The sequence below is a fragment of the Trichomycterus rosablanca genome, chromosome 12 (assembly GCF_030014385.1).
Source record: "Trichomycterus rosablanca isolate fTriRos1 chromosome 12, fTriRos1.hap1, whole genome shotgun sequence".
NCBI lineage: Eukaryota > Metazoa > Chordata > Actinopteri > Siluriformes > Trichomycteridae > Trichomycterus > Trichomycterus rosablanca.
In genome coordinates, this window is record NC_085999.1 from 19,856,930 (window position 1) to 19,879,886 (window position 22,957).

The 22,957-nt window shown below is 36.0% G+C and overlaps 1 protein-coding gene across 1 annotated transcript; it reads right to left on the reverse strand.

Annotated features, from left to right (window-relative positions):
* Positions 1 to 14,368: 14,368 nt before the first annotated feature.
* shox (shox homeobox) lies at positions 14,369 to 22,661 on the reverse strand. The gene is made up of 6 exons (XM_063006384.1): positions 22,294 to 22,661; positions 20,714 to 20,922; positions 17,978 to 18,035; positions 17,656 to 17,744; positions 14,835 to 15,047; positions 14,369 to 14,517 (listed from the first exon to the last, which is right to left on the reverse strand). The coding sequence occupies exons 1-6, from the start codon at positions 22,541 to 22,543 to the stop codon at positions 14,428 to 14,430; spliced, it is 909 nt and encodes a 302-aa protein (XP_062862454.1). The 5' UTR covers positions 22,544 to 22,661; the 3' UTR covers positions 14,369 to 14,427.
* Positions 22,662 to 22,957: the final 296 nt, after the last annotated feature.

The window sequence follows — 22,957 nt, forward strand, 5'->3', positions numbered from 1 at the left end:
TGAAGAACAGGGTGAAAGCAGGCTAAAACAATATGTAGAGAAACAGATGGACTGCAGTCAATCATTGTAGAACTACAAAGTGCTTCTATATGGTAAATGGAGCTGATAAAATGGACAGTAAGTGTAGAAACAAGGAGGTGGTTTTAATGTTATGGCTGATCAGTATATAACATAGCTATATTTTATCTCAGCGTTGATCACAGATAGACCTTGAGCTATTTGTAAGAACTTTGCAGGTAATTGAGCTGAGGGTATGCCAGCTGGATATTTTTGCAGATATTGATTTACAGTCAGCAAATGTAAAACATTTGGGAAATGGAGAAATGAGCTGTAATTAGACCAGGTAACATTCCCTCCACCTCCACCTACTGTGTTTATAGACCCATGTGCCAATAGCTTTCAAAAGGCTAGCTCTTCCGCTGTAGAACTGTCTATAAATGCTGCACTAAATTGCTGATTTTATCAGGATGCACCAAAGCTCCTCCTATCATTCATTCACGGTCTTCCAATAGACTTAGTCTGCTAAATGTACTAAGGGCCAGGTCATAACAAGAGTTTAACCTTCATGTTAATGCTTGTTTTACCTTTATTTTAATGTTTGTTTGCTGGTTAGTTTTTTGAGAATATGCACAGATAACCTGTATTATGTAACTAATACTAATAAAAACTGAAAATAAAAACTGACATTCTGCTTCCTTTATATTGTGCACTATTATCTTGTCTGTGAAGCTACTGGTCAAAAGGGCCAACTTAAAGCAAAACAAACAGCCAGAGCAGTGTGAAAGCGGTCTTTCAAATGAAATCATTTTTCTTGGAAATGCCCCTAGCTAACTGTGATTAATTGTGTGTATTGGCTTGGTTTATTGCATTATTCTCTTATGAGCCTTATCAATAATGTAGTGATATTATGGTCTGGTTGTTGTTTTCTAAAGAAAGTTAATTTTGACATAAATGGTTATTAAAGATTGTGCTTTTGCTCGGTTTCCTTAATCAAATTTTAATTTATTCCATTTTGACCGTAGCATTATTTTCAATTGTGGGACAAATTGCTTTGTGAATTTCAGAAATGTATATCTAGAAAATAAAATCCCATTAGATATGCATTGTTCAAATGGCCAACAAGGCTAATTTTCCAAAATCCCATGTAAATGTGGTGAACAGAATAACAGAAACAAAAATTAACATATGTCTAGGTTAAATACGATGGATCTTTAAAAAGTTTCCGCACTTTTATATTTTGGTTGGAAACGGTGAGGGTGGGAGGAGTAGTAATTGGTCGTGTCTGAAAGACTGAGAAAGAGCTTATAGTCCGGATTTTGCACCATCTGATTTCCACCTTTTTGGACTTTAAGCGGAAGAAGATTTTAATGTGATGATGATGAAAAAGCAGTGGTGGCTATATGCTCAACCAAAAACATTTTTTGCTGATGGCATTAAAAACTTGCATCGAAAGGTGACGAATGATGTAATTTGTTTTTAACATTTTTAATAATTAGAGTTTAAAAAAAGTGTGGAAACTTTTTGAAGAACCCTCGTAAGTTATATTCATTTAGACTTGTATCAGCTATTTTTAATGACTTCACACACACACAAGTTTGCAAATAAACTACTCAAGGCAACTACCAAAGTTTCAAAGAGTCCAAATTCCAGTCCCACAAATGGAGTTATGAAATGACTTTAGTTTGGAGAAACAGACATGGCTGAAACTCATTTTAGCTTCTTATTGACCACCTATATAGTTACAGATCATTCTCTTCTCCCATCCAACCTCCTCCCCAGTTTATCCCAAACTACGAGGGTTCTTCAAAAAGTCTCCACACTTTTTTAAACTCTATTTATTAAGAATTTCAAAAACAAATTGCATCACTTTTCTGCATAGCCACCTTCCAGTGCATTTTCCCAGCATCGTACCAGCTTTTTTGTTTTTGTTTTTGTTTTTCAATTTCTCCCCATTTTCCTCCTGATTTAGCGCACTCAATTTGTCTTCCGCTGCTGAGGGATACCCGATTGCATCTGAGGAGAGCACGTCGCTGTACATGCCTCTTCCGACACGTACATAGCCCTCCTCTTTCGCCAATCAGGGTCCCTACACAGCGTATGAAGACCCACCCACCCACACATGGTCCGGCCCCCATCCTCCAGATATGGTGGCCAATTAGTATCTGCTGCAGGCACTGCCAATTGTGCCTGCCAGATGGCACCCAGCCGACCGGTGGCAATGCCGAGTTTCGAACCAAGGAGTTCAGAATCTCGGTGCTGGTGTGCTAGCGGAATATCCCGCTGCGCCCTTGTACCAACATTTTAATGTCATCAGCAAAAATTGTTTTTGATTAAGTGTGTAGCAACGAATGAACATGCACATGAAAATCTTCTTCCCTTTAAAGCTTCTTTGCGCGGTCCAAAAAGGTGGAAATCAGATGGCACTAAATCTGGACTATAAGCTCTATCTCAGTCTCTCAGACACGACCAATTACTCCTCCTCCTACCCTTAACGTTTCCAATGAAAATAAAAAAGTGAGAAAACTTTTTGAAGATCCATCGTACATACTATGAACTTAAATACAGATAGACTTTTAGGGAACCAGGTGTTGGTGATGTTAATTGCCATATATGCTAACATGACGTTATACCAAACAAAAGAAAACTTCAATTCGTCCCACCCCTCTCCCTTTAATGCAACACCCTCCCCCCTTATCATTTAATTACCCCCCCAATTAACCATGCTATTCCATCCACTCATAAGCAACCCGTACCTCATTCTTTGCAACTCCTCCCATTACCCATACCACCCTATCCCCATCTACTCCAACTGCCACATTTAACAGTGATTTCAAGTCTATCAATTACAACTCAGTATGCTAGAATGCTCCACCATGATTACAAACAATCAAGAAGCAACCCAAAAATCAGTTATCCACAAATCAAGCTCCTACAGAAGAAAAATAAACAAACCCAAAGCTATTATCCATTAAACACAGCAACTACATTCATACCAAGGAAAGTCAAATAAAACTTTTACACACCTTCCAGAGCATCTAAATAATGTCAGTCCAGTGAGTATCATCTAAACATTCTCACAACCACAGCATTTCAGTACAACATCTCAGGTTATTATTTTGGTAGTGTGAAAATATCTGTAATGTTATTACTTTTGTCATGGTGTGTTTGTTTCTCATAACAGATTACAATTGATTTCAGGTGGTGACTACATTTGGTGACTTCTTCTCCATATAAATAGGCAAGTCTTAGTGTATCTTCAAACCCCTTTGCCAAAAATGTTGTGACATAAAAACTTTTAACTGACAAAAAAGAGAGAAAAGATTTTCAATGTTTTCACTGATCAACTGTATTTTGTAAATACAAACACATTTAGAATCTTATCCCTGCAACACACTCCAAAAACGTTGGGACAGAAGCAATAAAAGTAAAAAGTTGATAGAATGAAAGTACAGTGTTTTAAAACATTCCACAATAAGCAGGTAAATTGGTAACAGATGGGGGAGTATAGATTGGGTATAAAAGGAGGATCCACCAAAGGCTCAGTCTGTACAAGCAGTGATGGGTCACGGCTCACCACTGAGAATTGTCACAGTTTAATAATAACATTTCTCAATGCAAGATTGCAAATAATATAGATCTTTCTCAATCTGTTATTTATAATATTTTGAAAGAATTCAGGGAAACTGGAAAAATCTCAATGATGGGAAGAAGGGTAACCACTGCTAAATGTGTGTGTGACATTTGAGCCATCAGACAACAGTACGAGAGAAACTGTCATGCTACTGTGATAAATATAGCCACATGGGCTCAGGAGTACTTCATAAAACTGTTGTCACTTAACACAGTCAACCACTGCATCAAAAAACACTATCTGAAACTCTATTATGCAAAGAGAAAGCTAGACATCAATTCAATGTCCTCTGGGTCTGAGTTCTCTGGGCCAGAGCTCATCTTAGATTGACTGAAAGACAGTGGAAATGTGTTCTGTGATCAGACTAGTCCACATTTCAGCTTTTGTTTAGATCGTAACTTACATTATGTAGCCAAAAGTATTTGGACACCTGACCATGAGCTTATAATTTGATCCCCAAAAACAAATAGTATTAAAATAGTCATATTTTCATTAGACGTCTTTATCGAGGTAGACTTACATTACAGTTACAATATACAGTCTGAGCAATTAAGGGTTAAGGGCCTTGATCAAGGACCCAACAGTGGCAACATGGCAGTGGTGGGGCTTGAACCGGTGACCCTCTGATTACTACTCCAGTACCCTAACCACTAGGCTACAACTGCCCTACAGAATGTGATCTTTTCAGCTATAACAACAGCTGCTCTTCGGAAAAGGCTTCTCACAAAACTATGTATGTCTGTGGGAACTTGTGCCCATTCCGTAAAAAGAGCATTTGTCTGGCTGGGCACTGACATTGGTCAAGAAAGCTTCAATTTCTTTACACCAAGTTTTTCTTCACGTCTTTATAGATGCTGCTTTGTGCACAGAGGCTAAAACCTTATCTAAACTGTGGCTGCAAAGTTGGAAATGTATAATTTCCTTTATATAATTGATTTATTATACTTGTTAGCAATTGTTGTGACTGAAACACATACAGGAGTGTTCCAATAATTGTGTTCACATCGTGTAGCTGGACCTATTATAAATTCATTGACCTAAAAAGTCTTTGTTAGCTGTAAATTAGCTTTCAGCTTTACTTTGCACATGTAACATCTGGCAAATTTCATGCATGCACACAGCAGCTGTTCTTTAAACTGTTATTAGATAGATTGAGGTTAAAGGCATGTGTTTGGATTCTATTTAAATTATGCAAATCTAGTCAATATTAGTCATACACTGAAAGAAAGAACAGGAAGTCATTAACAGTTACATTAAAATGCATTTGACCCTTAGTCAGACAATGGCAGATATTTAATTATCCTAAATTTTTCCTTATTTGGAAAAGTAAAGCAGTTGCGTTAGCATGGCTTTCAGTGTTAGTGTGGTAACACTGTGTCTGATGCACTGATGCACTGGGCTGTTTCCTTTTTCATTAACATTCAGGCTGTGTTTGTTGGGAATAATAAAAAAACCTTATTGAGCCAGGTTTATTATTATTATTACACATGCATTATTATTATTATTATTATTATTATTATTATTATTATTATTATTATTATTATTATTATTATTATTATTATTATTATTATTATTATTATTATTATTATTATTATTATTATTATTATTATTATTATTCATTTATTAATTTAATTATTGTCTGTTTTACCTCTGCTTTATCCTATTTATGGGTTGCTGTGAGCACAATTCACCAAGCAAAAGGACAGGTCACCAGTCCATCACAGGGCAAAACACACACACACACACACACACACACACACATACACATTCACCCACACATTTAAACCTAGGGCAATTTTTTTAATCTGACTGCATGTCTTTGGACTGTTAGAGAAAACCAGAACATGGAAAGGAAACACACATGGACATGGGGAGAACATGCAGAATACACAGAATTCTCCACACAGAATAAACCCGGACCAATCCAATTGTGAAATGAACCCAGAACCTTCTTGCTGTGAGACAAAAGTGCTACCCCCAAGACACTGTGCCGCTCCATCATTATAATCATCAGTGTAAATGTTTAGTACATATATTTTGGTTAAGTTGCAATATTTCGTTGACCAGTTTGGTTTTGAATCCTGACATTTACTAAACTAGTGCATATTTTAAACTTAAACAGTATGCTAACACTGTTGTTTGATGCACTGGGCTGTTTCCTTTTTCATTAACGTTCAGACTGTGTTTGTTTTGGGAAAAAATGTTGAACCAGGATTATTAAATCACATGCATTATTATTGTTATTATTATTATTATTAATTTATTCATTGTCTTTGTCTTATTACTGCTTTATCCTATTTAGGATTGCAGTGGGCACAATTCACCAACCGAGATGACAAGTCGCCAGTCCATCACAGGGCAAACACACACATTCACCCACACATTTAAACCTAGAGCAATTTTAGTAGCTCCAACTGACCTGACTGCATGTCTTTGGACTGTAGGAGGAAACCGGAGCACACGGAGGAAACCCACATGGACACAGGGAAAATATGCAAACTCAACACAGAATAGACCCGGACCAATTCAATTGGAAATTAAACCCAGGACTTTCTTGCTTTGAGGCACATTATTGAGCCAGGATTATTAAATCACATGCATTAATATTATCCTTATTATTAACTTATTTATTGGCAAGCCGTAGCCTAGTGGTTAAGGTACTGGACTAGTAATCAGAAAGTCATTGGTTCAAGCCCCACCATTGCCAGGTTGCTGCTGTTGGGTCCTTGAGCAAGGCCCTTAACCCTCAATTGCTTAGACTGTACGCTGTAACCGTAATGTAAGTTGCTTTGGATAAAGGCGTCTGCTAAATGCCGAAAATGTAAATGTATTTTACCACTGCTTTATCCATCACAGGGCAAACACACACACATTCACAAACACATTTAAACCTAGGGCAAGTTTAGTAGCTCCAATTAACCTGACTGCATGTCTTTGGACTGTAGGAGGAAAACAGAGCTTCCGGAGGAAACCCACGCGAACACTGGGAGAACATGCAAACTCCACACAGAATAGACCCGGACCAATCCAATTGGGAATCAAGTCCAGGACTTTCTTGCTGAGAGGCAACAGTGCTGCCCCCAAGACACCGTGTTGCACCATCATTATAATCATCATCATAAAGCTTTAGTACATATAGTTTGGTTAAGTTATTAAATATTAAGTTGACCAGTTTGGTTTTGAATCCTGACATTTATTAAACTAGTGCATATTTTAAACTTGCAAGAAGACTAATGAAAAGAGTATTAGTAGTAGTACTGTAGATTTTAGCACCGACTGTCTTTTGTCTTAGTAACCCTGCTAACCACCTCAGCACATCAGGCATTTAATTGGAAATGACCACAAAGCTTTTATTGAATCATGAAAGAGACAGTGCCAAATGCTGAGACACTGCAAGGAATACACTAATAACAAGTTTAACAAAGCAGTGGGATTGAATTGTACGTTCATACACTATATGACCAGTATGTGATAAGCCCTCCTAATGATTGAGATAGCCACACCTATTGCTAACAAGTGTATAAAGTCAGTGACTTAAAATAAAATAAATGCTTTCATATGTGCCTGAACACCTTTGTTATTAATTGGAATATCATTTGTGAGCCAGACCTTCTTATTCATCATCAGTGTCAAACCTTACAAATGCTGTTTTTACTAAAGAGGCAAAAACACTCCAAAATGTTGTGGAAAGCTTCCAGAAGGACTTGTGCTGTTGTGGCTGATGAAAGAATATGAGAAAAAAAAAAAAAAAGAAAAAAAAAAAAAGAAAAAAAAAAAAAAAAAAAAAAAAAAAAAAATACTAATGTCAGGTGACCACCTACATTTGTCCATAAATTGTATAACTTGTATTGACTGCAAGTCATCTAGCTACATCTGTTTTCCACAAAAGGGGTCTGTTACTATATAAAATTTGTGTACTAAATATTATTATATTTAAAAATACCAGCACTTATTGTAGCAGGATACACCAAAAAATCTAATAATTCTTTATTCAGATAAAAATAACATATTCTACTTATGTTAATCCAGTCGTTTGTTTATTACTCATAATGCTGCAGTCTTTGTGCTTCATTTTTAGATTTGCTGATATAACATAAGCTTCAGCTTACATTTAAAATGACAGTGAATGAAGTAGCATTTAGCACATTAAATAAACAACTAGTATCCATAGCAACCGCCTGGTGGGAAGCTTGCAATAAGGGTGCCTGGTACTGTGGTGGATGTAGGGTCAGTGTTTAATGTGAGGAATCTGGTCTAAGATAAATAGAAAATCTAGCTTATTCCTTTTAAACTTTTACCCAATGCCAGTGTATGGCAACTGACACAATTCCATATGCAAAAAACACCAACAAATACCAGATAGTTTATTTATTTATTAATTAGGATTTTAACATCATGTTTTACACACCTTGGTTACATTCATGACAGAAATGGTAGTTATTCATTACACAAGATTTATCAGTTCACAAGTTAATGTCAAAAACAGTCATGGACAATTTTGTATCTCCATTTCACCTCACTTGCATGTCTTTGGACTGTGGGAGTAAACCAGAGCTCCCGCAAACACAGGGAGAACATGCAAACTCCACACAAAAAGGACCTGGAATGCACCACCTGGGGATCAAACCCAGGACTTTCTTGCTGTGAGGCGACAGTGCTACCCACTAAGCCACAGTGCCGCCCCAGTTAGTTTATTTCAAGCATTTTTATTCTCTAGGTCAGTCCTAAGCCAGTTGCAGTAATTGGACATATTTTACATGGTCTGTTGCTTTTCTATTAGAATCCTTGTATAGCATGATGTGTACCATAATTTGCCTTCTAATTATATATTTTTGTATTTCTGTAAATAATTGTTATGCCTAATTCCTTAAAAGAAAAAATGCTAAGCAACAGTGGCTTTTCGATGTACCCCTGAGCCCATGTGGCTATATTTATCATCATAGTTTCTCATGCAGTGCTGTCTGAGGGCTCAAAGGATATACACATTCAACAGCGGTTTCCAGCCTTGCTCTACATGAACAGAGATTTAACTGGATTCCCTAAATATTTTTACATTATTATGTACTTGCGTTAATAGAAGAGTTTTACAAAGTATTTCTGAGGTCATGTGGTCGTTTTTACATCTGAGGGATCAAAGGTCACAGACTATGATTCAGTATAATTATTTTTGCTCTGTCTCTCATGCACAGATATTTCTCTACTCTTTTTATGATCTGTTTTTAGCTAACTGCTAAGCTAAAGCTAAATTGAACCCTATGCTAAAAGCTAACAAGAAGGTTAAACTACATATTAAACACAAGGACAGAGATCCAAATGCAACATTAGAATAACACAATTGAGCAAAAAAAAAACACTGGAACAGTGGTGCAATGGCAAAGCGAAAACACATGGAAAAGGTGTAATGCAATGTAATAAGCCTATCCATTAGGCTGGTTCATTATGAAGGAGGAAATCAGATTTGAAATTGAATGAGCTACATGTGTGGAGATCAGGTGATGTGGGGATTGTCAGATTAGTGTGCAGGTATATATCTTATTGTTTATGCAGTTCAAATTACTACACTGCTTTCTGTATTAAGGCAGTCTACATGAAAAAGTGGAGGTATACACTGATCAGCCATAACATTAAAACCACCTCCTTGTTTCTACACTCACCGTCCATTTTATCAGCTCCACTTACCATATAGAAGCACTTTGTAATTTTACAATTACTGACTGTAGTCCATCTGTTTCTCTGCATGCTTTGTTAGCCCCCTTTCATGCTGTTCTTCAATGGTCAGGACCCCACAGGACCACCACAGAGCAGGTATTATTTGCGTGGTGGGTCATTCTCAGCACTGCAGTGACACTGACATGGTGGTGATGTGTTAGTGTGTGTTGAGCTGGTATGAGTAGATCAGACACAGCAGCGCTGCTGGAGTTTTTAAACACCTCACTGTCACTGCTGGACTGAGAATAGTCCACCAACCAAAAATATCCAGCCAACAGCAGCCCATGGGCAGCGTCCTGTGACCATTGATAAATGACCAACTCAAACAGCAGCAATAGATGAGCGATCATCTCTGACTTTACATCTACAAGGTGGACCAACTAGGTAGGAGTGTCTAATAGAGTGGACAGTGAGTGGACATGGTATTTAAAAACTCCAGCAGCGCTGCTGTGTCTGATCCACTCATACCAGCACAACACACACTAACACACCACCACCATGTCAGTGTCACTGCAGTGCTAAGAATGATCCAACACCTAAATAATACCTGCTCTGTGGGGGTTCTGACCATTGAAGAACAGGGTGAAAGCAGGCTAAAAATTTATGTAGAGAAATAGATGGACTACAGTCAGTAATTGTAAAATTACAAAGTGCTTCTATATGGTAAGTGAAGCTGATAAAATGAACTGTGAGTGTAGAAACAAGGAGGTAGTTTAAATGCTATGGCTGATCATTTTATATATATATATATTATATTATATTATATATTATATATTACATTATATATATATTATATTATATTTCTGACGCAACCTTTATTATTCATTTATTATGTAGGCTTGTGATTGGCACTAAGATCGAACTGACAAGTACACATCCCAATGGCTAGGCTGTTTGGCCACCCCTTCCCCAGACATAGCTAATCTAATTGTCTGTGTAGACACCCAGCCAGCCGATAGCACCGCTGGGTCTCAGGGGTCATAAGTTGCCACTGCACCACCCGTAATCCACATTTTATCACTGTCTATAATTAATTCTTAATAATTATAGAACATAAATTCTAAAACAAAAAATATGTAAAATAATTGTAAATAAACAAAAAATACAATCTATGTAGTTATAAAAAGTCAGTAAGAGATAACAATTTAAAAGTAACATTTACATGTTTTTATATACTTTATTCTATACTTCATACAGAGTTTCTACATTTTAGAAGTTCTAAGTTATCTAAGTGTCAGATGTATACTGAACTTAAGTAATGAGTAATCGCAATAATAAATAGTATTAAATAGTTTTAATATATTTGTATTAAGTAAAATAGTCTAACGTCAACCATTTACATGGGCAATAATTATTAATAATTATTTTTAAAAAATGACACAAAATAAATAAATAAAAACAGTTAAGACATATGCTAGCTGAAACACAGCCTGTAATGGTTTTGGGGAAAAGCATTTGATATTGGTACCAGTAAAATTTAACTTGTTGGTGATAAACTTAGTGAGTAATTATGAACTAATAAGGTGTTCAAAATTTAAAGTGTTCGTTTAGGGGGATCTTCTTCAGGGATTTAATACTCACTACTATGATTTATTTGTGCACAGTGCAATGGTTTTAGAATCAAATGTTACAAACCTGTAAACCAAATATTTTACACATCAGCCTATAACTTACAGCACATTTTGCTCAAGTTACACAAGAGGATATTGCTCACTAAGGTATGAGCATGCAAGTGCTCATGGTCGAATTACATCAATGGACAGTGGAGTAAAGGGGTCTTAGTAGAATAAGGCTGAATCAGTGAGTGGTCCAAGTACCCGAATGCACCCAAATGTTGCTTGGTGTGATCAGTTATTTGTAATCAATTAAGTAATTTGTGATATTTATTTAAATCTAAAAGTTCTTGAGTTTATAGCTTGACTTCATGAGATTAGACAGATATTACTTGTCTAGTATATATACTAGCCTCTCTTGGTTTCTCTCACCATAGCTTTGTGACTATACAAAACAATGACATGTGGTTTAGTATTATACAGCATGTTAATTTATATTTGTAAATGAAATCTTTAGTCAGTCCAGGCCTAATCAAGTAGTTAGAAATTCAGTTTAAGAAGTACATTTCGTAATTTCACTTGCTTAAACTAAATCCTTTAGTAGCGCTGTCTGCTTCATTCTTTACTTGTGACCCCTGGCTGGGCTAAATACCTTTGTGTGTTTAAACACATAATGTGACCGTGGCTTGTATGCCCTGATTGATGGCTCTAGTGTGCCACTAATTATTAGAGCCTTGAAAAGAAAGCTGCTTTATCCTGTTTAGTCCAGCAGGCCTTCGCTACAAGTCAGTGCTTAAATACAACACCATCAGCTTCAGCCTCTATCAGTCTATCTTGATGTATGAGAGCAGGGGTACAAATTAAACATGATATAACCTCTTAGAGAGTTTTTACCCAACACAGCGTCATTTGGAGTCATTTCTGCTTGTGATTAAAACAACAAGACCACTATGCAGCATGCCATAATTACTGTGTACAGACATCTGGATTTGGGTTGCCACCTGCAAATAACAAACAAAGGCCTACTAATTTTAAATGGTGTACAGAGTTAGTGCAGGCACGGCTAGAAAATTCCTGCCATTCTTTTTGCTCTCCACTAAATACCCTCTATTTACTGGTAACATCTGCAGTATAAACACTTTTCTAAACAGATTTAATAACAAACAAAAGTAACACAGACAGAGGACCATGTCACCAAGATGCCAACCCTCGAGTTATTTGATCATCCCTAATGTACTGCAGACTACAGAGGGTGTAAGTAAATTCAATTAAATCAAAATCAGTCTACTGCTTGGTGTAAATGCTCCTATGTTATTATTATGGTTTGATCAAGTTACTATTAGCCACCTTTTGAAAAAAGTACTTTAGGTGTGTAATTATTTTTTAGTTACTCGTGAATAAGTTGTAGCCTAATGGTTAGGGTACTGGGCTAGTAAGCAGAAGGTCGCTGGTTCAAGCCCCACCACTGTCAGGTTGCACTGTTGGGCCCTTGAGCAAGGCCCTTAACCCTCAGTTGCTTAGACTTTATACTGTAAGTCGCTTTGGGTAAAAGCGTCTGCTGAAAATGTAAATACAATTATTAAAACTGAATTGTTGTAATATCTTGTTTTTATTGCCTCTGTATGAAGATAACCAGCTGTTCTTATACAGAGCAACCTTTTATTCTTAATAGCAATAAAACATTATAAACCTTATTACAAATATTTATAATTTTATTGATAGTTTACTTGTACAAGATGTACATTCATTTTCATGAAACAACAGAAAAAATATGAACTCAAATAGCGAATCATGTTGGGGCATGCTTACCTACGAAATGTCAGTTATGGGATACAACAAATTCATGGAGCATCAAGAAAATTTAAACACAAAGTTTTTTTAATTTTCTCCACCATCCCTGAAATGTTTGTAAACTCAGACACGCTACATTTTAGTGGAAAAAAAAAAGTTCAGAAATCATGTTTGCTTCAAGATGTTAGCATTTGAAAAGTATATAAAAATAAATGCAAAGCCATGTAAAAATGTACATTTAAAATCCGACCATTAAACATTTATAAACTTTCAGATAAAATAATAAATAAAAGCACCTATGACCTCACTTAAAAAAAACTGAAACATTCCTAAAAATCTAATGGCAGCAAACAACAAAAATATCTCACAAACTATAACTTATTATCAGAGGTAGACCTAACCAGGATCTACTAGTTTAAAGGCAATTAAAATCAAACTAATAATCTGTTACAAACAACAGCCTTGCAAACAATACCCTTCTTTTACTTCTAGATTTGAATTTAATTAATCTGTTCACAGGAGCTAATAACTAACAATGGTGTTTATTCACTGTTTAAATGTAATACTTTAGAGGAATTTGTAGCTTTACACTCTTAAAATTGCTATATGTCATATAATAAAGGGATCATCTTTGGTGGACAGTTCAGCAAGTAAATTATATGATCCATAAAATGTTATAATAATGACGAATTGCTGTGTAATTGTCCAGAAATAACTTAATTTGCCTTGTCTACCTCAGCGTAATGTTAATATTAAAAAGTACATATGCAAAACTATGTTTAAGTACCATCACACATGGGAATTTATGGCACACAAGTGCAAATGAGTTAGCAACTCATCATTTACACAGCCTACAAAAAAATGTTTCTGTGAATAAGAACTAGGAACATTGATATTTGTTTGTTGATACGCAAACATCAACTGCTTTTTTTCCTATTTACAGTATTGCACTTAACTGCACATAATTGCATTTCAGTTTAACTGATGCTTTTTAATACTTTTAATACAATTATAAAATTGCAGTGACCCTTTTATTCCTTTAAAAAATGTCATGTCAGTATATTTTGAAGACATGAGACCCAAATTTCGCCCCTTCATAAAGAAGTTGCATTTTCTTCTTGCAATAAGGATTGTAAACACCTTTGATACCAAGACCTGAATTGCTAAAGCAAGTTTCACTTCTATTCCCAGGACATGTCATTAAAACAAAGAGAGAGCAAAGATGAACAAATATGACAACTCCTCCTGTGAAGGTCCTGCTGACCCATGCTAAGAAGACATACATTTCACTATATATATAGAATTTCCTCTAAAAATGTAAGAATAAAGGTGAGAAATGTTAAAATCATGATTGTACAATTGGTGTGAAGACTGCTGCTGATCTCTGTCCATGGGTAAAAAATAAAAACTACATATTGATTCTAGGTAATGAGTATTATGAAAGGTTGCCATGGCAGGAATCAACATAGCTGAGTAAATGTCAGTTACAATGGAGGTACTCCCCAGTAGAGCTATCCTTCATTTCAGTACATGCACTCGGCAGCGGCATAGACACAGTGGATGATAGCAAATGTGGCCGTTGCTCATGTCTCTCTGAGGCTGAAGATCCAAATTTTTGAGTATATTGACTCTTGGTCCAAGAGTACTGATCAAGCTCAATACTTCCTTAGTCTCTCTGAGTCTGCCTTTTGCTTTGTTCGTTTTTTAGGAGTCTCCACTCCTATGCGCTGGGACAGACAGACATCAGACAGACATCCAGAGATTTTTGTATGGTCCTTGGGCTGTGATCTGGGCCTGGAAAGGGTTGAGCCAGTGGCCTCCGAGCAGTCCCGCCTGTTGGGTGAAAAGTAAAAGGTGACTTCATTGATATATAATTACCTTTCTCTACAAGTGGTTTGTTTTGGCAGCTGTTTTTAGTGACAATGTTTTTTTCCATGTTCTCTTTACCCACCCTCCTTCCCCCATGCTCTCTCTCACTCTCACTTTCTCTTTTCAGTACATTTTCTTTCTATAGTTTTTGTTTTGTTTTGTTTTTACTGTGTCATGGCCTTTTTCACAGGCACAGTCTTGTGTGAGAAACAATTATTAGTTCAGAGCTGCAGAGAAGCCCATGGGGGTCATAGTCCAAGCGCCTCCGCATGTTTTCTTGCCTTGAGTCGCAGGTCAGCGATGCTGGAGTTTTTGCTGTTGCTTTTGGCAGCTGCTGCCACAGCGGCCGCCGCCGAAGCCGAATCTGCCAGGGAGGCGATTGGTAGTCCGAAGGGTGGAGGAGGAAACATCAAGTAGGGAGCATGAGCTGCCAGGTGAGGATGCAGGTGAGGATGTGAGTGAGCAACCCCTTCCAACTGGAGCTGGGCTTGGACCTGTGGGCCGAGAGGAAAATAAATGCAGCATTACTGGGTGGCCAATGTACTTAGCCTGGGACGAGCCAGAGATCTAGTTACAGGCTTCAATACAACGTGCTTCCCCTACACTTATCCAACTGCATTTTTTTACTGAAAATAGGCCACGGTTAGCTCACACTTCTATTTCATCTAAACTAATGTTATTGAGTATAAGTAGTGTGTCTGGACTACATAATAGTCAAAGAAATCAGAACATTTTTCTCAGCGCATTTGTCTGAAACACAGTAATTTTCCATTCATGCATGAAAAACCTGCAACATCTCGTAATCCTAATTATGGATTCAGTTGCATAAGTAAACAATTTTGCACCCACAATTATGCTTGCAAATACAGCTATAAATATTCATTCAGATGTATTCATGGGCAGACGAAAAAATATGTGAAAAGAGTCAGCATAAAATATGGAGTTTTACATTCTCAGTGATTATTTTAAGATGATGTGAATATTATACTTTTCCTAACTTAAAAAGTTTTTCTTTCCTTTTTTCTTCTCCTGTATTTCAAAGTATCATGTAATAAAATGTTAAAGTTGTCAGTTTAGCCCAACTAAAACACAGCACTTGCCAAGCTGTGTAAAGTTTTTATTTCGGCTAAGCTTGCCAGTGCTGCTTTTGCTGTTTTTTACACAGTGCGTTTGACACTTCCAGCTGACAATGTAAATGGGTAATTTTGTAATTTTTGGAAAATAGCCCTATGTTATAAAGCGGAGTTATGCTCTGAATGCAATATTTACCAGCAGCCTTTACACAGAAAGTCATATTAACTAAATGAATGTTGATGAAACAAGCGGTGTTCTATAGCACGCCTCAGTCACTGTACTGCATAGGCCTTCTGTCTTAACAACAGGTGGGGGACATTTTGCTAGAGAGTCTGTGGCGCCAGTTTGTCCCTCTCTTCTATCCTTTATTACTACACTCATTTCTTGTGTCAGTATTTACTTTTTCTTCCCTATTCTGACCAATGACACTCAAAGTCAGTATGAGACATTCCACCAATAGAGTGCTATATTACTATGCCTAAACTAAAAGAAGAAATAGACATTTTGAGGGGTACACCCAAAAAAAGACATTTTTGTGTGTGTGCGTGTGTGTGTGTGTGTGTGTGTGTGTGTGTGTGTGTGTGTGTGTGTGTTAAATACTTTACAATTATTTTGCAGAATGTTGTGGTTAGCTAATGTTAGCTAATCTTCTTAAGGTTCCTCTAATCTTTTAAATGTGTAAAGTTACTTTTAAATAAATAATACTTGCTGTTTATTTATTTGTAATAGGAATAAAGATATTCATTCATAATACGTTTAATTAAATTTAAGTTGAAAGTGTTGTTTTGTGAATTTATTGTATCTCTAAATTATACATTATTTTTAATATGTTGGCAATCACTTGTAGGTTGGCATAAGACAAGTGAATAGAGCAGCTAGGCTGTATTATTTTTTTAAATTAACACTTGTTAAATCTATGACGGGATGGAATCGTACTCTGAGGGTGTCTCATATCCATCCACGCTTTATTTTCCCCTGTGATAAACTCTTTAATCTAATGAGCTGCTTTTTTCTTCAGTATGACGGACGCACTCCAACGGATCAGATATCTCTTAGTCCCTCTAATCTCACTCGCCTCTTATCGAGACCCAGGGGTGAAAGTACCCTTGGATGTAACGTGGTCCGTAAATTTGCATCTCCGTATAGCAATCAACTCTTTGGACAATGCGGCCCCCATTATACTGAAACGTCAGAATGCACTGAGGAGCCGCTAAACTCAAGCAGTTCGAACTGTTCATCTGCATTCAGCCCACATGTACACCAATAAAACCGCCTACTATTGTAGGCTACTCTATTAAAAACGTAAGTCTCTGATACAGTTGTTACCTTGTAATCAAATATAAACTATTTGAATTTAAACTTTACAAAATGTTTTAGACACGTTATGTGTTCCTCCATGAGCCGGAGTTTAAAAATAGACAGAGGCATATGAGTTTGTGAAATAAACTACATGACATTCTACTTGTCCTCTATATTAAAATAAAATTCATTTGAGACAATATAAGTTGGTGTGACTTTGCTATATTGCTATAAGCAATAATCCATTTTCTTCTAATTTAATCATATCAAATAATATACAGATAAAAATAGTCTGCTGTTATTTTATTTATCAAACCTTTTTTGTTTGTAAACTAAATCATGGTGTAAACTAGTGGTCATACAAGGTGCGCCTTCGGGGTGCACAGTATGTAGCTTACTTTTACATGCTGCATAAACACTAAAGGCACAAAAGCTGTATGATGGTTACATGCAAAAATGTTATGGAAAGCATAAGATTTCATATGTTTCATGTGTTTAATAATATACAGTCTACATCTAAAATAATTGGATTAATGCTGATACAAAAATGCATTTCTTGTGTTTCAAAATATTTACAATTAGTATTCTTTAAACTAATACTTTTAATGAAATAACTTATTTAAATTGTTATTGGTCTTTATATATATAACAACATAACTGACTGCGCTCCTGATGAATTATAAAAAAAAAAATAATAATAAAGAATGTTGACGTGATGAATGTTCCTACCTGTTGAAATGGCATCCGTAATGCGCCCATGTTCACGTAGGGAGCGACTCTGCATGCATCCAAGTGACTGGCGGAGCCCAAAATAACACCTACAAAAAACAATAAGTCTTTCATAAGCCTGTAATTCAATGAGAAGGTACAGGAAACAAGTAACTACAACAGTTAAGAACCAGCAAAATATCAGCAATTCTAGACGAAAAATAATTTGCTAAGAAAAAAACGGTATTTACAATGTACCTGATATTTACCAAAAAGCTAAGAGTGCTATAAAATGATCAACACCACTACTGTTACACACCTTCAAAATATTCATCCAGTTTACCTTTGTGCATCTGATTTTCTTGTTTTCGGCATTTTGCTCTTCTGTTCTGAAACCAAACCTGAAATGTACATTTAAATGAGACTTAAAATGTGGACAACTCTAATTACTTCTTCAAATTAGAAATGTAATATATTTAGAACTGCATCTATAGTTTTCACTTGAGCTGAGAAAATGAAAAGAAACAGTAAATCATAATAATAATAAAGGCATAATCCAGTTTGAAAAACGCACAATGAATACCAGATGAGATTTGTTTACATAGCAAAACAGTTGTCAACCTGCTTATATAATGTTATAATGAAATAATATAATAAATGTGGACAAATGAAAGACATTTATTGTTTTTCCATTATAGAAAGAACATAAAATGTATTAAATAACTTAAAATTATTACTATTTTTTGAGGCGCAAATGTATAAAAATGACGTGATAACACGCCTAAAACGAAGGCGTGTACTTTTTATTGCCCCTGCCAGAGGACCATTCTGTCAGTTAATACTAACCTGATTTTCATAGAGAAATGTCGATAGCTTGTTTTCCTGAACTGTTTAATGATCGTGTTGTGAAAGTTCAGTGCTATATCCATCATGCAAATTTAAAAAAAGCCATTTTTCGGGTCTGTTGTAAATGTATGTGTATAAAAAAGTAAGTAACATTTTAAATATAATGCGCAAAATACGTGTAGTAACCTAATCAAATTTTGCACACATACTCTCAATGATGGTGCCTTATGATGTCAATGCAATGGTCATCACAATTTTTGTTTCAGGCGCGCAGAACGTCTGTATTCCACATTCACCCCTGCGGTGCAACATTAGGAGACCGTAAACGTTCTTATTTGTGAATGTGGCTGTAGTGATGGTGTTAACGTTGTGGGATTTTTTAGATGTTTGCTTTTTACTTGATTTGCTATTAGAAATAAAGCATTTCTCAGTCCAAAATCAATTGCAATTACCCACCAGTATGCTAAGCGAAGTGAGCTACACTGGTTTAGACAGTTATTTCTTCATTAAGGATCACTCAATGATGCATTTCACAAATACCCTAATCCGATTTCCTTTTGATTTTTATTAGAGACAGTGAATAATGACATTTAATTTAGCTCTGCACCAGGAACCGAAAGATATTAGTCGTAATTGAATTACTGCCTTCTCTTCACCAAGGTCTCATAACTTTCAATTAGATTCTTGACAGCTGGTCGGTGTGGGTTTTCTGTATAACACTATAGTAACAGGTTCATTTTAGCTAGCTACCTCATGTTCTACCATTTCAGCACTTTAGTTTAGGCTGAAATCAATTTTGCTCGGTTGCTTGTTTAGACTACAGCAGACTGTGCGGTTCTAGTCGGCGTTCTTGTGCAAACACATTTTACCAAGATGTATGAAAAACCTATTTTTAAATATAACAATGCAGTGCTGTAAATAGGCTATTATACTTACAGAATGGTTTGAGAAATTAAGATGAGCTTAATTTGATTTAGCCTGGGCCCCTGAAAGGTCATTTGAAAAGATTTGTCACGCTGTAAAGCCGGACGGTGCTGCCACACTTAAACCACTAAACTGCAGAGCAGTAGCGGAGCTGTACCAGTCCCGGCTCAATTCGATTATTTCTAATACATTTTTATGGGAACAGTATATCAAGCCAATGGCAGATATTACAAAGATAACGTTGGAGAAAATGAGGTGAGTGACATAAGAAGGTGTCCCCTGCAGCAGCAGTTCAATCTCTTCATTAATTTTAATGATGTGGTTAGATCTTTCTGCAGCACATAAGCAAGTTTTCTCTCTCTCTCTTTCTCTCTGAATGTAGCTCCTGGTAGAACTAAAGGAACATTTCACATCCGAATTCACTGCACAACTCAAACTTACTGCAACTGCCAAATTATATGTTTTCATTATATGAATGAAAACGTGCATACAGGTTAGTTTTTAATTTAGAGGCGTTATTGGATTAAAATATTAGTCTTACATTATTAAACACCAATAAATATATCATAGCGCAATTATTGGCAAACGTGTTCATGTAAAATATTTTGTTAATGTAGACATGTTTCTATAGGCAATGTCATTTAAATTCATCAGAGATAACAGTGCTTTGGGGCTGAAGATTGTAATATATATATATATATATATATTGAGAACTATGGATTGTCGTTTTATTATTTCTGATGCACACTACTAGACCTTGAAATGGTAGTAATAATAAAAAATATATACTTTAATCTAGTTATTAACGCAAATAAGGCAATTTTTTGTAACTAAAAAACTTCTACCAGTATAAAAATTTGAATAATAATAATAGTAATAATAATAATTTCATAATTTGAGTTTTTGTTATTGTTATTATTATTATTATAGCAACATTTTTATATAATGTATATCTAATGTGCATTTAAGGAAAATAAGTGTAATATATTTTAAAGAATTTTCGACGCATGTAAATGAATGGCAATAGTGATAATTATTTTACTGTCATTCTTTCGTTCAGGCATCAAGTATTTCAAATGCATCTCAAAATAACTATATAGCTTTTTGTAATACAGTATACAGAGTATACTTTGCATAGGAGTCTTCTGGACCACTATACCCAAACGACTAACGTTGTATTGTGCGTTTAGATTAAATCGTCTTTTTAAATCCACTCGATCTAATTTACTTTCTGTGCTTCTGAATAATCTTTATCCGTGTGATCTTTAATGCTTCTGTGGACTCAAACAGCGCTGATCTGAGCTCTTACCTGAACCCTGGCCTCGGACAGTCCCAGTCTTTGGCTCAGCTCTTCCCGCATGAAGGCGTCTGGGTAATGCGTCTCATCAAACAAGCGCTCCAGTTCATTCAGCTGCTCTAAGGTAAAGTTTGTCCTGCTCCGTCTCTGTTTCAGTTTGCTCTGGGCGTCCTCGTCCTCGGATTTTACATCCTCTTTTTTCTCTTTGCACTCATAGATCCCTAAAAAACAAAACACGTTACTACTAGCCGGTAGACTTGTGTTAACGAACAGCTTAGCTCATGTCAGTGTGATAAACACACGGAGTAACGTGGAGCTTTTTTGTACCTTGCAGTCAGGAGACCACACGACGCTGTAAACAAAATATTTATAGCCACTGAAAGCTCATTAATTCTTTAAAAGCCTTTGAGGTACCGAAAAACTCCAGCAAGCTAAATTTATTGGCACCTTCAGGAATTCAGGAATATCACTGACAATACGACACTATAAAGCATTATAAATCACGTTTTGGCACTGTTGTATGTTTTCTTTTTTTAATGTAAAATGTCATTCAAGTGCGAAATTGTTTTATAGCAAACTATTAATAAGTTATTAATAAGTAAGTTATTTTAAATTAGTTTGGTTTAGTGTTGCTGTTAATCACCCTGACAATTTTACAGTATATTTATAGCTGTACTGACAGAGCTGGCGTGAATTGTTAAAAGGTCATATGTCACAACATATGCCTCAACCCTAGGTACTACTTGAATACTACTTGAATGTGTATTGACTTCCAACCTGCAAACACTATATCAAACAAAATAAATGTTGTCGTACAAAATATTACAATTTTCTTTCAAAGGTAGTGCAATTAAATATTATCATTAATTATTCTTGATCAGAGTATAATAATAATAAATAATACTACTATATTATTATTAATAGTAATATAATATTATAATACTGTAATAATATTATAGTAATTGTTATGAGTTTTGGTAGTAGTAGTATTAGTAGTAGTATTACATGTTAACTGTATAAAGTCAAAATTAAATTTATTCATAAAGTTGGTCTATTTGGTTGGTTTCTTTAAACATAATTTATTATTGTATTGTTGCTGTGCATGTTTCCAACCCGCTTTGTCAAACACGGGTAATTACTAATTCCAAGCAAATACATATTGCAAAATTTTTAATATTTCTTATTTATTCTTTATATTTATTCTTTATAGTCTTTATATTAAATGGGACATTTTCATTGAATAAACATTAAACAATGTTATTATATTTGTGTTACTGTTGCAATAATAATAACAGCATTAGCATCTCTTTCAAAGTGGGGTACACAATTTAATTTCTTCTTGTCTCTTTTTCACTGCAAATTGTAGTTTTGACTTTTTATTATTTATTAGAGTAAAGCCTGCATTTACATGCAATGTAGGACAATCACAATATGCTCTCCACAACCATATGTGCATATACACAGTTAAATAAATTAACACATATTTTATGGCTACTTTTATTTTATAAGCTAAGGCAAATTAGCACTGGCTCCTTTACGCGCGTCACTTCTTATAGTTGTAAATTGGATTTAGAAAGCTGCGCGTCTCTTACCTTCACTCGCCCTGGTCACATTAAACTCCTTCAGCTTGTCCTTGTCCAGCTCCATGTGTTCCTTGAAGAGATGTACTGGACAGTGTGTGTTGCTGTCGGTAATGTCCTGCAGGCTGCTCTCCGAGTTCCCAAGCTCCCTGGCCCGCGCTAAGCCGCTTTCCAAAACTTCCCTGTACGTGATGCTCTCTTTGCTGCTTTCTTTGGTCTTCTGATCGAAGGATTTCGAGACGAACGCCGTGAGTTCTTCCATGTCTGGAAAAAAAGTGCTCCTAATGCCACAAATCCACTTTCAGCAACCCTAATGCGCTACCTTCTCTCTGTGTGTGAGTGTGTATAAGCGTAGACGTGTGTATATGAGTGTGTGTGCTCGGTAGTGAAGGCGCTGATGTTGGACAGGGGAGTGTACGACGACGACGACGACGAGGAGGAGGTTTAAATCACTCCGGTTGGTGTGTCTGTGTTTTTGGAGATCACACTATTTATACGCGACTCACCTCGGCACAGCCCCCACCGCCGTGTCCTGAGCAATTAGAGGCTTCTCTCTCGTCTGAATTCTACTTTCAGCAGCTTTGGACCAGATCAATGCCGCCGTGGAGCCCCTTAATATGATTACACTTCATTAAACATGCCTACGGTGCCGAGGAACCCGGGAGCCGTGTTTAAT

Bases quoted from the DNA above. Each gene is read 5' to 3' on its own strand.
- shox (XM_063006384.1), bottom strand. From the start codon at position 22,543: ATGGAAGAACTCACGGCGTTCGTCTCGAAATCCTTCGATCAGAAGACC. The intron at 18,036-20,713 runs GTAAGAGCTCAG...TGTACATTTCAG, and splicing joins TGTCCGAGGCCAGGGTTCAG to GTTTGGTTTCAGAACAGAAG. The intron at 14,518-14,834 runs GCAAGAAAACAT...TTCACCCAACAG, and splicing joins TCGCTGACCTGCGACTCAAG to GCGGGACTGCTCGGAGGCCA.